The 15,918-nt window shown below is 46.4% G+C and overlaps 1 protein-coding gene across 1 annotated transcript; it reads right to left on the minus strand.

The window, feature by feature from the left end:
- Positions 1 to 725: 725 nt before the first annotated feature.
- zer1 (zyg-11 related, cell cycle regulator) lies at positions 726 to 14,353 on the minus strand. The gene is made up of 16 exons (XM_068574424.1): positions 14,062 to 14,353; positions 12,660 to 12,888; positions 12,396 to 12,546; positions 10,823 to 11,277; positions 9,844 to 10,017; positions 9,636 to 9,750; positions 9,346 to 9,492; positions 9,078 to 9,251; positions 7,983 to 8,198; positions 7,663 to 7,704; positions 7,434 to 7,553; positions 7,055 to 7,170; positions 5,675 to 5,863; positions 5,213 to 5,310; positions 4,890 to 4,992; positions 726 to 4,144 (listed from the first exon to the last, which is right to left on the minus strand). Exons 2-16 carry the CDS (start codon positions 12,824 to 12,826, stop codon positions 4,057 to 4,059), a joined length of 2,355 nt encoding a protein of 784 aa, XP_068430525.1. The 5' UTR covers positions 12,827 to 12,888; positions 14,062 to 14,353; the 3' UTR covers positions 726 to 4,056.
- Between the last annotated feature and the right edge of the window lie 1,565 nt (positions 14,354 to 15,918).

Raw genomic sequence — 15,918 nt, forward strand, 5'->3', positions numbered from 1 at the left:
GCAAAATACTTTTCTTAAAATAGGCATTGTTCAGTTGTTCCATTGAACTCACACAAGTAAATACTCTCCAATTTTCCCATAAACCTCTGCTTTCTTGGATGCCGACTTGTGTCTGGATGTTGTCGTCTGCCCAAATTTCAAGCAAATATTTATAAAGGGCTCTTTGAGCCACCATGTTGGACAACCCCTTCTAAATGCTGGTCCACTTCCATGTTTTGGTGCAGTTGGTTTTCTTACCTGGCGCGAGCCATACCTGAGTACGGAACACCGCTTTCACATCAATCAGTCCAGTGGACTCTGGTCTGGGCAAGCACCCTTATAAACCCTTGAACTGTTTGTTTTGTATCTGGTCCTCCTGCTACTCTTAGTTGTAACAGTCTGAGCTGGCCGGACCTGGACCCAGCAGTCCTGACATCTGGCTGACCGCTAACGCGTTTCTACACACGTGTTCATTTCTGTCAAAACAAAGATCTTTAAAAGAACTGGATCCACTCATTGCTTTATGAAATGTCTCCATTTGCTACAACTTCAACGTATATCTTTTCTCAATTCATCTTTTGCTCTGCAACCAACGCAGCGTCATCACCATGTCACTGAATACTACGTCCATATTATTGCTAGGTAATATAGCACTAGATCAGCTTGCTTCATGTCATTTCCATAAAGGATATATGAAGCAGGGAGATCTCCTGAGATTATTGATGAAGGCAACATTCACATTTTAACACTCCACCTTTATTGCTTATTTATAGAGTTACACTAATGGCCCTTTTCAGAGCAGGGGAAACTGGAATTTCATCATGTTTGGATCAGATATTTTTCACTCCATTTTGGATTACACAGCAGTTACAAAAGAAATGAGTAACAGAGTGTCGACAGTCTGCAGAAACATGAAATAAGTAGAAGAAATCTGAAACACTTTAACCATTTTCTTATTCACATACATCTTCATAAATAACAGTCAACCCTCAACAGTACTGTCGTCACTGACACCCATGGTTTTTTTTTCAGCTCTTCACATCATTTCTGGAGACATTTGATGACTTCAAATTAGAAAGAAAAGAATATGTGATGGAGGATGGAGATGTCCGATTGATAGTCGACTTTCTGGAAGGTATTTAAACAAACAACTCACAACAGATATAGTTTTGATCCTCTCAGAAGGAATTGTAAATGCTCTTCATGTCCACACATTTATATTCCAAACGGTTTTCCTCTCACACCACGGCCTACTTGAACATTCATTTCCACCATGACGGTGAAATAGCAATAGAGCTGTAGAGCTGTACCGATCAGATTCCAATAATCACAAAAAGAAAAACTGTACATGAGAAACAGGAAATCAATCAGTCAGCGGGCAACGCCAACACAACTGAAATAACTTCAAAAGCATCATGAACACAACCCTGACTGTCTGAAGGAGACCCTGCAACCAGCACCAACACCGTGCAGCAGCACACCTGTTCACCTGCACCAACACCGTGCAGCAGCACACCTGTTCATCAAAACCAACACCGTGCAGCAGCACACCTGTTCATCAAAACCAACACCGTGCAGCAGCACACCTGTTCACCAGAACTAACCCCGTGCAACAGCACACCTGCTCATCAAAACCAACACCATGCAGCAGCACACCTGTTCACCAGCACCAACACCGTGCAGCAGCAAACCTGTTTACCAGAACTAACATCGTGCAACAGCACACCTGTTCACCAAAACCAACACCGTGCAGCAGCACACAGGCTCCTCAGAACCAACACAGGGACAGGGAGAACACCTGCTGGATGTTCTTTACAGTGATGGAGGATGGAGGTTCCTTTGCTGTATGAATGTTACGCTCCTGGTCATCCAACACCAGCACTGCGTTCACTCCTTAAACCAGGCTGGAACCCTGCAGCCTGACCTCGAACACTCTTCTACAGAGTGTGCAGTGGGCTGTGTTGAGACTGAAACGTGTTAAAGGGTAAAGGGAACATCTTTGGGATCTGGACTGTTGGTTGGACATAATGCTCTATGTGATTCATCAGTAATGGAAACAGGTGACAGGAAACAATGAAACTAGGAGAAGAACTGAACAGTGTATCACTTTGCAATAGGCTGTATGTATAAGACTCTTCTTTTTATTCCTCGTGTCAATTTGTTCATTCTACACAGTAAGGCAGGAGACTTAAATAAGAAAGCTGTTTTACTGGATGCATCTCACTGAAGTACTACCGTTCATAACTCTCTGAGGGAAAGACTCCTGCTCAGGATAGAAAGCAACCAGCAGCCGTGACCTCTGGCCTTCTACTCATCACATGGGACCTCTCAACCAAACTAGGATGCACATGTTATGTTTGAAGGTTATTACAACACATGAGCAGTACATGGCGGCTGTTAGTCGTGCCTCACTGCTTTGAAAATACATATATTGTATATGACTGAGCTAAAAATGTAGAAATTCAAGACCCTGCCGTTGCCAGCCAAGTGGGACATTTATTGTGACTGTTGTTTACAGAACAATGTCCTCATTCAAAGGTCGTGTACATGACCTCAGAGCCACGTTGGGAATAAAGCAGTTAGTTTGAGTCCTCTTCAAGGTAAACTGGAGAGTTTAGAGGTTTTGATGAGCAGGTTTCTGTGTTGTTTCAACTTGCAGAACCGGACCCACATGTGCATATGTTCAGTGGCCACCCCGCTACCTCCATGCTAGCAGGTTACTTTCATTTGAGCCTTAAACATAACAATGCCCCATTTCATTTTCCTCCCTACAGTAAGCGGGCGGAGCTAAGGAGGAGTGCTTCCTGTAGCCTCATCTGGTGTCACCCTGCCCACAGGAAGCGCTGCTAAGAGCTCAGGAGTCCAGAGGCTGACAGAACATTTACACGTCTACTCCTTCAACAGGGAAAAGAGTCTGTCGTCCGCTTCAACAACGCATTACAGACACACAGGTGAAGCAGCGCTCTGATAACAACATGCCACTGTTTCAACGCTCTGATTTCAGCAGGAGGTTCTGACCACGTGCTGATGACCCGCCACGGACTAGCGTGTGATACCGGACTCATTGACTCAATTGATGTCACTTGATTCAATCCGCTGGTAATGAAGACTTTAAGTTTGAGAATTGCACCACATGTGACTGTAGATACTAGGCCCTCTCCTGGGTTTACATAGTAAAGCACCAGCGAGGTGCAGTCACCGGCTCCAGTCCCTCCCAGTAGATGGGGTTGAGGTCAGTCCTCACCAAACGAGGAGAAGCTTTGTGCATGGGACCTGCAGCGTCCTCGTACGTTGGGACCTGCAGCGTCCTCGTACGTTGGGACCTGCAGCGTCCTCGTACGCTGGGACCTGCAGCGTCCTCGTCCGTTGGGACCTGCAGCGTCCTCGTACGTTGGGACCTGCGGCGTCCTCGTACGTTGGGACCTGCAGCGTCCTCGTACGTTGGGACCGGCAGCGTCCTCGTACGCTGGGACCTGCAGCATCTTCGTACGTTGGGACCTGCAGCATCCTCGTACGTTGGGACCTGCAGCGTCCTCGTAGCTCCACATCAAGTGGAGTTACTTCCAATAAGAAGAATCAACAGAATCAGGTCATTAAAACAGACAAAGTCTAAATATTCCTTTAAAACAACAGAGAATCCAGGATTGCCAGACTACGTGTGAATGATTGGGAGGTCTGGATAGAGTTTCTTAGCACTGACCATACATCAGTCAAACCTAGACAAATTTAAATATAGAGTAAAGTTATGAGTGTTTACAGTTATATTATAAAACATACACACAGTAAAAGGAAGAGACACACAGAGAATATTTACATATATAACAATCATTGTGCCACACACACACACACACACACACACACACACACACGCACGCGCACACACACACACACGCACACACACACACACACAGTAGGTTTTGTCCAAACGGCTGTGGAGAGGGTAAGTGACACATTTCTGCTCTACAACATAAAAAGAATGATAAGAATAAGAGTAATGCACACGACGGCCCCTTGTGGTGGTGAAAGTGGGCGAGGCCTTAGGTGGGTTGGTTTGCTGGAGGCGTGACTCCTGTGACGTCAACCTCTTTGTCCATAGTTCACATCCTGGCCCTGGCTGGTCTCCATGGGGTCTTCTTTGAAGTTTTCACACTGCTCCATCACTTTGCTGAAAACATTCAATAGTTAGCACGTTAGCTAAGGGTTAGCTACTGTCCACTTCTTAAACAGTAAGAATCATTTCATCCACAAGAGGATGCTTGGGTACAACTGCTATCCAGGGTGCTTCCTCTGCTTCACTTTGGCTGCTGTGGAAGCGGTTAGTCTGGATGTTAAGTCCACATGCTCGCTGGTCTGATCTCAGCTCGCTTGTAGTGACAAGTGTGTGCAAGATAGCAGATATATGATGTGAGCAGGACTAGTGTTGCAGCCACATCAAGGGTTCCAACTGTGCCTCATCTTAAATAAAGAGCACCTTCTCTGGCTTCAGGAGGAATGACCGGCTTGAAGCCAACACATTATTCCCCTCCATGTCTAATGCTGCCTGGAATCTTCTCTTCCAGACCCGCAGCGCTCACAGTCTGCTGTGAGGAGCAGTCAGCCGGGGGAAGCTGCGCTGGGTTAGCAGTGATGCTACAGCTCACCCATGCGTGGTCTCAGGAGGTTACCAATCAACCAGCAGCAGCATGTCAGTGCAACAGGACACGGCAGTCTATGGCTTTGCTGTGTGTGAAACACACAGACTGTGGATGAGAACCTCACACAAGACCCAAACTATCCTCCAAAAGCATTGTCTTATTTGTTGGCCTTCGTGCACTCAGACTAATGCACGAGTGGCCTTGCTCTAAGTGTCTGCCAACACGGCGCTTTAACCCTTTCTCTGCTGCTCAGCCACCAGAAGCCTCCAGTCTCACCTGGCCATGTCCTTGGTCTCTGGATGGGAGCTTTCCAGCTCCAGAACTTTCTCCAGAAGACTTATTCCTCCTTCCTTTATCAGCAGGGGACAATACTTGCTTGCTGCGGAACAGAAATGAATTTAAATGGTGATCATTATGCCAATGTAGGCATCAGCAGTAAGGAACTGTAATCTGTGTAGATGAATAAAAGAGTAAAGACAAATGTACTAACTAATTATTATTATATTAAAAGGATTTTTAAAATATGCCAAGTTACATTTAGAAAGTGTTACAGATTACTCCGTGCTGAAGATGCAGCAGCGCATCATGAGGATACTCACGGTAAACAGACACCAGGTTGAACAGCGCCCACGTGGCCCAGTGCTGGCTGACCGGAGCGATGCTCTGAGGCAGTAGCCGCAGGATGGGCTCGAAGGACCTGAACACACCACGGGGCCATTAGGAGAGGAACCCCCCACACACAATTAAATGTCACTTTGCTTGAGATATGTTGATGACGAAAAGCAGAGGATTAAAGAGCCGAACTGTTCTGGGTGTTGTTAAATAAAACTAAGCGAACAACTGAATTCCTCCTGAGGCAACAACACACACACACACACACACACACACACACACACACACACACACACACACAGAGGACACGAATCGCTCGTTCATCTTCACCCACGCAGCAGTTATTTATGTCAGGAACCAGCTGCTCTTAATAATATTCCTCCAGTATATTGGCTACTCAGTGGCATCATTTGTAATAACCCATGTCATAACGCAGTATCATGATCTACCGGTAGTTGATGTTGCGGCGGGAGCTGACGTCCCAGCTCTGGATGGCGTCCCACATCTTGTCCATCACTGAGTCTCTGCGCGGCTCCTCCATGGCCCAGACGTCCGGCCCGTCGAACATGATGTGTGACAGAACGCCGCACGCGTTGTACGACACCTCGATCCCGTCGGCCTTGCTGTCCAGCAGGTTGCTGACAAAGCATCAAACAGGAAATGACCAAACTACTAACACTGGTGGTCATCGCTATGCAACAGGCAGTGTTTCCCCTAGGTTTACAGCTTCGGGAGTGGGGGAGGGGGGGAGATTTTGGAAAACTTAAAGCAAATTGCAAAACAAAACAGAATCAGTAGATGTGTGAGCATCAGGTTGTATCAGTGTTAGTGCTGCAGTGAGGTGCTTTCCTCTACACATATTTTTAAAAACGGGGTTGTAGACTTGATACGGACGCTCTCAGTTCACTCTCCATGTTGAGGTGAGGTCTTTTTCCGGTTTTGAGAGACGGAACAGCAGAAAAGACGATTTCACGGAGATTGGCTTTTGGCAAAACGGCAAAATTCGCCGAGTCACACATGCGCAGTGTCATCTGTTAACGGCGTACAGTGAACATTTACCCGAACGTACAGGCATTTCTCCATGTATTTATTAATGACTTAGTTTCATGTCCGTGTACTTTCTAATGTGTGAAGCCAGCAGCTCATTGTTGGAACAAGACACGAGCACTGCTGCTCTGGTGATCCTTGCAGGAGAGCTACTGATGCCATCTTCAACCTCGGAGCGTTTAAAATATATAGTTGTCTGCTTTTCACGCGACATATTTTTCTACGCTCTCTGCCCGCTGCTGGGTGCTCAGCGCTCACCTGTGCGCTCGCACGTGTCTCTGCAATAGCGTGAGCGATACAGAGAGGAGCGCAGAGGAGAAGTGTTCACGCGCGACCACGTCGAGACAGAAATGACAAGCTGTCACGTAGATCCGATCAATAAAATACAGCCTTTTAGTTTGTTTAATGACAGAATAAGGTGTAGACCTGTTCTATACGAAAGAGAACCGTAAATGCCATTTTGAGATCTGGCGATATAGAGAAAATTACAAGGGGGCGGAGGGTTTCTTCAGAGGGACGCCCCGCCCCCCTAATATAATGGTAGGGGAAAAACTGACAGTACATAACGAATAACATGAGAGACAGAGACAGAGAGAGAGAGACAGAGAGAGAGACAGTGTGTGTTTGTGTGTGTGTGTGTGTGTGTGTGTGTGTGTGTGTGTTCCTCGAGGTGAATATATTACTGGTAGCAGGTAAAATAGTGTTCCAAGTAGTTCTAACTTTAAATACATGGAAGGACAGTTAAACATGTGAGGCTCTGTGTTTCCCTCAGCATCTCTTACCTGAACACAGAGATGAACTGGGGGGTGAGCAGCTGTGGCCTCAGAGCTTTCACCTCAGCAACATTCCCTAACAGCCCCAACATGTTGCGGTGAAGCTCCTGCTTGTCTGCAAACTCCTGGAGTAAGACACCGTGAGAGGAGAGGCACGTTATCACACAGAGGAACTACCAGGAGCCAAAAGACCATACTTCATAGGTAACATGGAGGCCTGCTGAGGACTCCTGCCTCAGAAGACCATACTTCATAGGTAACATGGAGGCCTGCTGAGGACTCCTGCCTCAGAAGACCATACTTCATAGGTAACATGGAGGCCTGCTGAGGACTCCTGCCTCAGAAGACCATACTTCATAGGTAACATAGAGGCCTGCTGAGGACTCACCTGGAGACACTCCAGAAAGAGACTCATGCCCCGACAGTTGAGGAACATCTGACAGTTGTCGGGCGTCTCATCAGTGATGTTCCACAGAGCGCTCCAGGAGAACTCCATCACCTGGTCACACTGAGGGAAACCAACACACAACCTTCAGGCAGGAAGCCTACATTGGACTGAGACCAACATGTGGTTATTAGTGATAATAAAGCCATACAACTTGAAGTCAGAGACTCACCATTCTGTCCTGTAACTTCTTCTGAATTAAATTCAACATGGTCTGTGAGGAGGAAACAACAGACACTGTCAGCTGTCACACCAACAGAAGCTCCTCCACAAGAGGACCATAAAACTAAAAACTATAGGAAGGCTTATTACAATATAAGTATATGGTACGTTTGATCTTTATTTAAGTGGAGGGTCTCACACACACACACACACACACACACTTTTAAAGGTAATTAGGTGAAGTAGAAGTAAAACATGAAGTACTTTTGTTTATGGCCATCTGTTGGGGATGCGGGGCCGTTATGAGTGTAAAGCTCATCTTCACGTTACCTTGACGAATCCCATTTTGCCCACGGCCTCCTTGTGATGGTTGTCCACCTGGCAGACCAGAGCGTTGCAGAGGTGCACAGCGATCCTCTGGATGGACTCGTCCTGCCGGGGCGGCTCCAGGATCTTCAGCAGCAGCTGGTTGACCCGACTGTACTGGAACTCCAGCTCCTCTGGGATGCTGAAGTTACACAGAGTCAGGCAGCAGTTCCTCTGGACCTGGGGTGGGGCGGGCAGCAGGTTAATATAAAGCCACATATAATAAAGCCACATATAATGAAGACATCATTCAACAAGCACAACAGAAAGTAATTCATTTTCCTTTGATAAGAACCTTTATCACTTTTCCCTCATGCAAATACAACCTTTGGAGTTTTCATGTTTTTGTACTGTGGAGGTAATTTAGAGGTTTTGATACGAGAAATTATTTTACAGAAATAAAACCCTAATTGGCAGCACAAGTATTCAGTCTATAGCAGCATCTCAAGTCTTTTTCCGTAGACACTTTATTCTGTTGTACATTAAATTAATGAGGCACCAGTGCTTTGGTTTAGGAGGGTGAATAACTGGAGAGTGTCACATGGCCTGTGTCAAGACAGAGTGGCCATCACTGATGCAGAGGTTTGATACCGAACCCCAGATGTGTGTGTGAATGTGCATGCACTCTGCCCTTTGGCCTCTGCCACCAGTGTATGGAAGAGGGTGAATGAGTGAATGCTGGCGTGTGTTGTCAAGCGCTTTCAGTGGTTGCCAAGACAAGAAAAGCAGTGCATTCATTTATTTTAGCATTTAAACTCTGCCTTGTCACATCAAACATTAGATTCAGTAAAGCAACCACACAATACAGGTGGTAGATTATGTTGCTCCTAACCCTACAGGCCCTTTGTCCACATTAAACACATTCACTGTCGGAAAAGTGCTTTACTAATGAAAGCTAATTGATTGATACCGTCAGACAGTATAGAATTGCACATATATACATATATATACACACACACACACACACACACACACACACACACACACACACACATATATAAAAGTATAATAGTGTGGCTTCGCCCTGTTTGTCAGCTGGGCGAGGTCACAGAGACTCACGGTGACCTCCTGGTACTGCTCCATTCCATTCAGGACCACCTGGATGACCTCTCTACGCAGGCGCACGCTCTGGTCACTGCGATACTCCGTGTTGGTCAGGTAGAACAGAGCCGCGCTGCCCGTCACCTGGATGCTCTTATCATACTTATGGCACTTTAGTGCTGCTATGACAAGCTGAAAGGACACAGCGGGCAGAAGAGAGGCGTGAGCGGCACAGGCAGACACGGTGTCCCCTCCTTCAGAGCGAGCAACATCGAACTCCTCTTACCTGCAGAGCTCGGAGCAGCTGGCTGCAGTGCTGTATCCTGGCAATGTCAAACAGCTGATTGATGGCTCTGTGGGCCAGCTCAGGGCGGAACTCTGTGTAGGCCTCAATAGCATTCAGCACCTGGTCCTCATTCTTGGATCCAGTCACCTGAAAAAGGCCGACAACACACAGCTGTAACCCGCAAAGAAAAACCTCTTCATAAGCAATATTAATATGTGCACATCATGGAGGAAATAACCATGAAAAGCCCTAAACACACTGCAGTGTGGGGCCCATCAGAGGACCAGTACCTTGTAAGCAGGGATGTGCGTCACATTACAGAGGGTGGTGTCGTACAGGCCCAGAAACTGCAGCGGCCTCTTCAGCTCCTGCAAAGGAGAGATGCTGCTTTTGCAAGGCTCGATGCTGAAAGAGAAGAACCAACCTGGCTGCTTAGAAGCTTATTGATCATCTGAAAGAAAACGATATACAACCAACAACTCAGAGCTGCGGACCCACCTGGGCCGACCCATGGCTTCTTCAAAGTGTGGGACCGTGCAGTTGTCCAACATAATGTGACCCGAGACGTCCAGAGACACCAGGTGGACCAGACGCTGTGCAATGGCCGTCAGGATCTTCCTGGTCATCTTAAACTTAGAGGTCCGCCTGCTCTCCCGCGAGACGTCCAGATGCCTGAAGAATGAGAGTTTATCAATCACACGCTTCAAGTGATGAGTGGTCATGTAAGGGAAACAACACATTCAAATGTGTTTTCAGCTATAAATGTTATGCATACTGACATTGCAATGTAATGCAGGTACTGTAACTAAGATACTGTAACTAAGGTTCTGTAACTAAGGTACTATAACTACGGTACTGTAATAGATACTGTAACGAAGGTACTGTAATATAGGTTCTGTAACTCAAATACCGTAATATAGGTACTGTAACTAAAATACTGTAATATTGGTACTGTAACTAAGATACTGTAACTAAGGTTCTGTAACTACGGTACTGTAATAGATACTGTAACGAAGGTACTGTAACTAAGATACTGTAATATAGGTACTGTAACTAAGGTAATATAACTACGATACTGTAATAGATACTGTAACTAAGGTACTGTAACTAAGATACTGTAATATAGGTACTGTAACTAAGGTAATATAACTACGATACTGTAATAGATACTGTAACTAAGGTACTGTAACTAAGGTTCTGTAAGTAAGGTTCTGTCACTAAGGTTCTGTCACTAAGGTTCTGTGACTAAGGTTCTGTGACTAAGGTTCTGTAACTAAGGTTCTGTCACTAAGGTTCTGTCACTAAGGTTCTGTCACTAAGGTATTGTAATGCATACACACAGTGGAATTGCCTGACCAACCCCTCTGAGTCTGCTGACTCTTCTGTTTTTAAATGTTATCTGCTAATAAACGTGAACACTCTTTTCCTCATTTAATGATGTCATCAGGATGACGCGTACATGAACACTCCTCCTTACCTGAGATTAGTGATCTCCACCACTGTACTGACCAACTCCTCTGACAGGTCCACATTGTAGAGAACCAGCGAGGCCAGTCTATCTTTCCACTGGGTGAGAAACGATGTCCCCAGTAACTGTACGTTGGACAGGTCTAGTGAGGTGAGAGCCTTCAGGGGTCTGAGCAGGCTCTCAGCGTCCACCTCGTCAGGCAGGCCCCCTAAGTTGAGCAGCCGCAGGCGGTTGAAGCCCTGGAAGTTAAAGTCCGTCTCTAGTGCTTGCCGAGAAGCAGGGCTCTCCTCGTCCTCGTCCTCGGTGTCTTCGTTGCAGGCGAGCGGGGCGCCGCCCTTCCTGTAGAAGATGTGGCTGCAGCCGAAGAGACAGAGGGACACCAAGGTCTCCCGGAAGCTGGTCAGTGTCTTCAAGCTGCGGGAGGACAGGCTGTTGCAGTAGGTGAGGTGGAGCTCTATCAGGTCCTGAAGACAGACAAAGTCCATAATGCTGCAATTAAGCCGCCACCTATCCGTATCCGGCCAGAAATACTTTGATGACTAACTCCACTAGTAACCTATTCATCTGAAAGATGATATCATATATGATAGAAATTAGTCACACTGATAAATGACTAAATGCTACCCATGCTTGCCAACGCTTTTGATTCTCCTGACAGAGCGACATGAGACACACATTTTGATTTGTACTAGGCTAGAATATAATTTCCACATATCCCTCTCTATATTAATCTTCATCTCTATCTCTGTGTGCGCTGTGGTAGCACGAGAATGAGGAGGAGGCTCTGCAGCTGGAGGAGGAGGAGAAGGAAGATGAGGAAGAGGAGGATGAGGCCGTTGAGCTCTCCTCGTCCCACCAGAGCACCGACTGCAATTCAGACTGTCCACGGTGGTCTGGTCTGTGCTGGAGTCTGAGCTGAAGGAGGTTCTGGGGAATCTGCATGAGCTTCAAGAAGAACTCTCTCGAACCTGACCATCTTCTCTCTGATGGTCTGACTGATGAAGGTCTACAAAGGACCAGGACACCACTGAGACTATAGAGGACCAGGACTACACTGAGACCATTGAGGACCAGGACTACACTGAGGTCGGTAGAGGACGACGGCTATACTGAGGTCGATAGAGGACCAGGACTACACTGAGGTCGATAGAGGGCCAGGACTACACTGAGACTATAGAAGAGCAGGACTACACTGAGAATAGAGAGGAGCAGGACTACACTGAGACTATAGAGGACCAGGACTACACTGAGACTATTTAGTGTAAGAAAACACGGCTGCTGTAATAAGTGCTCTTCTAGTGCAAGATATCTGTACAAAGGGGATCATAAGAGAGAGTGTGTCTAAGAGAGGGTGGACTATGTTGTAAATTCATAATACTTCATCATCTTAGAATTGTTATACCTAACTGTAAAAATATAAATGTCATTGTGTATGATTAAGTTGGAAAGGGTTATAGTATAGGCTGATGGCAATAAAAACTACAAAAATAAGACATTGTCTGAGTTTTGTAGTTGAGATGTTCCACAGAGGTGAACTTGCTGATTCTAAACACTGGTCTTTGACGAACTGTTGGCGTCCCACCTGTTTTTGAATGGCCTCCAGATCTCTGTCGCGGACAAAGTCTTCTCTCAGCTGTACCCTGGTCAGTCTGGTGCTTCGAGGGTCTGAGAATAGTTGGAAAAAGCTTTCTTCTGGTTCAAAGTTACTGTCTGTGTGGACCAACTCCATGTATCTGTTTACACAAAAAAGAAAACAACACTGTATCTGTAATATTGAGACAAACCGGGAAAATTTTGACAGGACATTTCAGAAATTGGGGAACCATCAACGGACAGGGTTACGTACGTGTTGACAAGCTTGTCGCAGATTTCGCTGGGAAGGAAGATGTCCGAGCGCAGACTTAGCTTGCTCCTGAATCCCTGGTAGCACATGGTCTTCCTCAGGTTCCTCAGGCAGAAGATGGTGGCCAGAGTCATGAGGCTGTCCGGGTTATCTCCTGCTTTGGCTGCCATGTTCGCCTCGTCTTCTCCAGCTCAGATCATGGACCGGGCAGTGCAGGGAACCTGAGGAGCTTCTAATGGAACACACAAAGGGTGAGGAGAAATGGATTGCACAGGAAGCCGTTTCTGGTGGCTTCCTTCCCCATGACACTCTGACTGTAGGATTGAATGGAAGTTGTCTGTGATATTCAGCACAGTAAAGCCTTCATGTGTCGGTTAATCAATATTGTTCTCATGTTACACGGATGTTCAATGGCTGACTTTATTTTAACACAATGTAACGGGAGACATGTCTGTGAAAGCCGCTGAGCGACACCTCCACGACCAGCTCTCTGGAGGCAATGCGGCGAGCTGTCCTCCAGGACCTGCTCTCTGGAGGCACTGAGGCTAGCTGTCCTCCAGGACCTGCTCTCTGGAGGCACTGAGGCTAGCTGTCCTCCAGGACCTGCTCTCTGGAGGCACTGAGGCTAGCTGTCCTCCAGGACCTGCTCTCTGGAGGCACTGAGGCTAGCTGTCCTCCAGGACCTGCTCTCTGGAGGCACTGAGGCTAGCTGTCCTCCAGGACCTGCTCTCTGGAGGCACTGAGGCTACCTGTCCTCCAGGACCAGCTATCTGGAGACACTGAGGCTAGCTGTCCTCCAGGACCTGCTCTCCGGAGACACTGAGGCTAACTGTCCTCCAGGACCTGCTCTCTGGAGACACTGAGGCTGGCTCTCCTCCTGGGCTGGCTCTCTGGATGCAGTGTGCAACTACGACGGGTTAGCTGTTACTCTGTGTCAACAGGGACGTTTCGGACTTAAGGGCTGCGGAGACGCACCTCCGCTCCGTAACAACCTTTACTCACGGTACCGGTCAGCCAGTTGACTGCACAGCTATGAATCCTGGGACACCGATACCAAATTAGCTAGCTTCCTACCGAGCTATGGTGGACATGTATTGACTTTGACCAAACTAACGACAGATAGCCGCTGACCAACAGACCACACAGACAAGCATACTCACTCACAACAACCACAAATGGCCAAAAGCGACATGTGTTATTCTAAGTTAAGCCTCAACGAGCCGACGCGGTGTCTCCGTTGCATTTCACTGTGGGAATTAGCTTCTGGCTAACGATGACTTTCCCTGCTATGATGTTAGCTCCCACAGCTAGGGCGCTAGCGCTAGCTCCGAGCAGTGTGTGGACAGACAGACACACACACACATCACACACGGCAGGAGGGTTGGCTTATCAGCCACTGCTTTACCTTAGCTTTCGCCAAGGCTGTATGTCTTGATGACGGCGAGGAATTAAGTTATTATCATTAGCCTTCACTCATATGATTTTCGGTGTTGTCCGATGTCAACAAACAGACTCCTCCTCCTTCTCCCTTTCCCCCATGTCTTCTTCCTGTTCTTCCAGTATTGGTTCCTCCTCCTTCTGCCTCTTCATCTATTCCATCACTCGTTCAATGTTTATACTGCTTTAGTATATTCTGCTAACTGTTGTTTCCTCCTCACAGACCGTGTTGAATTTAATTCAGAAGAAGTTACAGGTAGATAGATTGATGAGGGTGTTGCTGAATCCCCAAGAAGAAGTGTTACCTGCTACAGTCACTGAGGGGTATATAAGGTTCAGAGTAAGAGTGTATGTCCCACCACCTATAAGGGGTTTCAAATGCCAAAAATATGGACATACTGCGGCAGCATGCAAAGGGAAGCAAAGTTGTGAAAAATGTGGAGGGGCACATGACTATGGACATGTAAGAATGGGACAGAGCTCAGGTGTGCAAATTGAGGAGGTGCACTTAGTGTGGCCTATGGTGGTGGTGGTGGAGGGTTTGGGGTCGGGGGGGGGGGGGGACCATCAGTGGGCAATGATCATTTTCCAGTAAAGTGTAAAATAGCATTACGTAAGAGTAAAGAACAGGGAACAGGGAGAGATGGCAGGTCAGTGGGTGTTTAACACCTTATCAAAGTGGATTCGGAAAGGTAGAGGAACTATGAACCCAATTATTTGTTTAGAGACAGAGATGAAAAAAGCCCAGGTAAATAAGGAGTCAGTGGCTGTGTTTTTTGATGTAGAGATGGCGTATGATATGGTTAGGAAGGAATGGTTGTTGATTAAATAAAATAATATGGGTATGGAGGGATTCAATTGCATTAAAGACTTTTTACTAGACAGAGTTATCCAAGTCAGAATTGGGACAGCACTAACGAGAAGATACCCAGTGGAGAATGGTACTCAGGAGAGTGTAATCAGCCCAATACTGTTCTCCATCATGATAAATGATGTGTTCCTTCGAGTTTAGAAAGATATTGGACGATCCCTATTCGCTGATAATGGAAGAGAGCGAACACCAAGAACCATACTAAAGGGAAGGCATAAGCGGTTGTGAACAAAGTAAAAAGAAGGTCTTATGCATGGAGGATTAAGTCTTCAGTGTGGGAAAATTAAACAATCTGCTTTACTAGAAAGAGAGGAGTGGATACTGAGATAAAGATGTATGGACAAGTTATTGAACAGGTGTTGTTAGGTTTCTAGATCTGTGGTTCAATGATAAACTAACACAGAATGAGTAGATTCAGAGAATAGTTATGAAATGTAAAAGCATTTTAAATGTGATGATGTCTAAGAGGTTTGTCATGGGGAGCCAGCTAACCTGCAATAAAGAATATTGATATTGCGCTGATGAGATCAGATTTTGATGATTGGTGTGTGGCATTTGGAACGGCAGCAAAAACATCCTTAAAAAAGTTGGAAGTGGTGCAATACCAAGCTCTGAGACTGTTATGGTGCTTCGAGAACAAGTCCTGTGTCTGCTCTGGAGAATGTCAGACCATCTGTCAGTGTATACAGGCGAGACATTGGCCCTTTTAACAGCACTGCAGCGAGTGGAGGAGGTTCAGATAAGAAAAGTCATCATTTGTTCAGATTCCAGTTCAACATTATTGTCGTTACAATCATTCACATCTCACAGTAGGCAGGATTTAATTAATGAAATATACAAACCACTTCTCTGACTTAATCATTTGGGTATTTCGGTAGCATTCATGTGGGTCCAGGCACATAGAAGGGTAAAAGGGAAATGAAGCAGCAGATAAATTAGCAAAGCAAGCATTGG

Source organism: Clinocottus analis, unplaced genomic scaffold, assembly GCF_023055335.1.
Source record: "Clinocottus analis isolate CAN_PGR_092001 unplaced genomic scaffold, fCliAna1.0.p SCAF_13, whole genome shotgun sequence".
NCBI classification, from domain to species: Eukaryota; Metazoa; Chordata; class Actinopteri; order Perciformes; family Cottidae; genus Clinocottus; species Clinocottus analis.

Excerpts from the sequence above, each read along its gene's own strand:
- zer1 (XM_068574424.1), bottom strand. The coding sequence starts at position 12,826 with ATGGCAGCCAAAGCAGGAGATAACCCGGACAGCCTCATGACTCTGGCC. Across the intron at positions 8,199-9,077 it reads AGCAGTACCAGGAGGTCACC|GTCCAGAGGAACTGCTGCCT; the intron begins GTGAGTCTCTGT and ends GCCCCACCCCAG. Across the intron at positions 5,311-5,674 it reads CGCCGCAACATCAACTACCG|GTCCTTCGAGCCCATCCTGC; the intron begins GTAGATCATGAT and ends TGGTGTGTTCAG.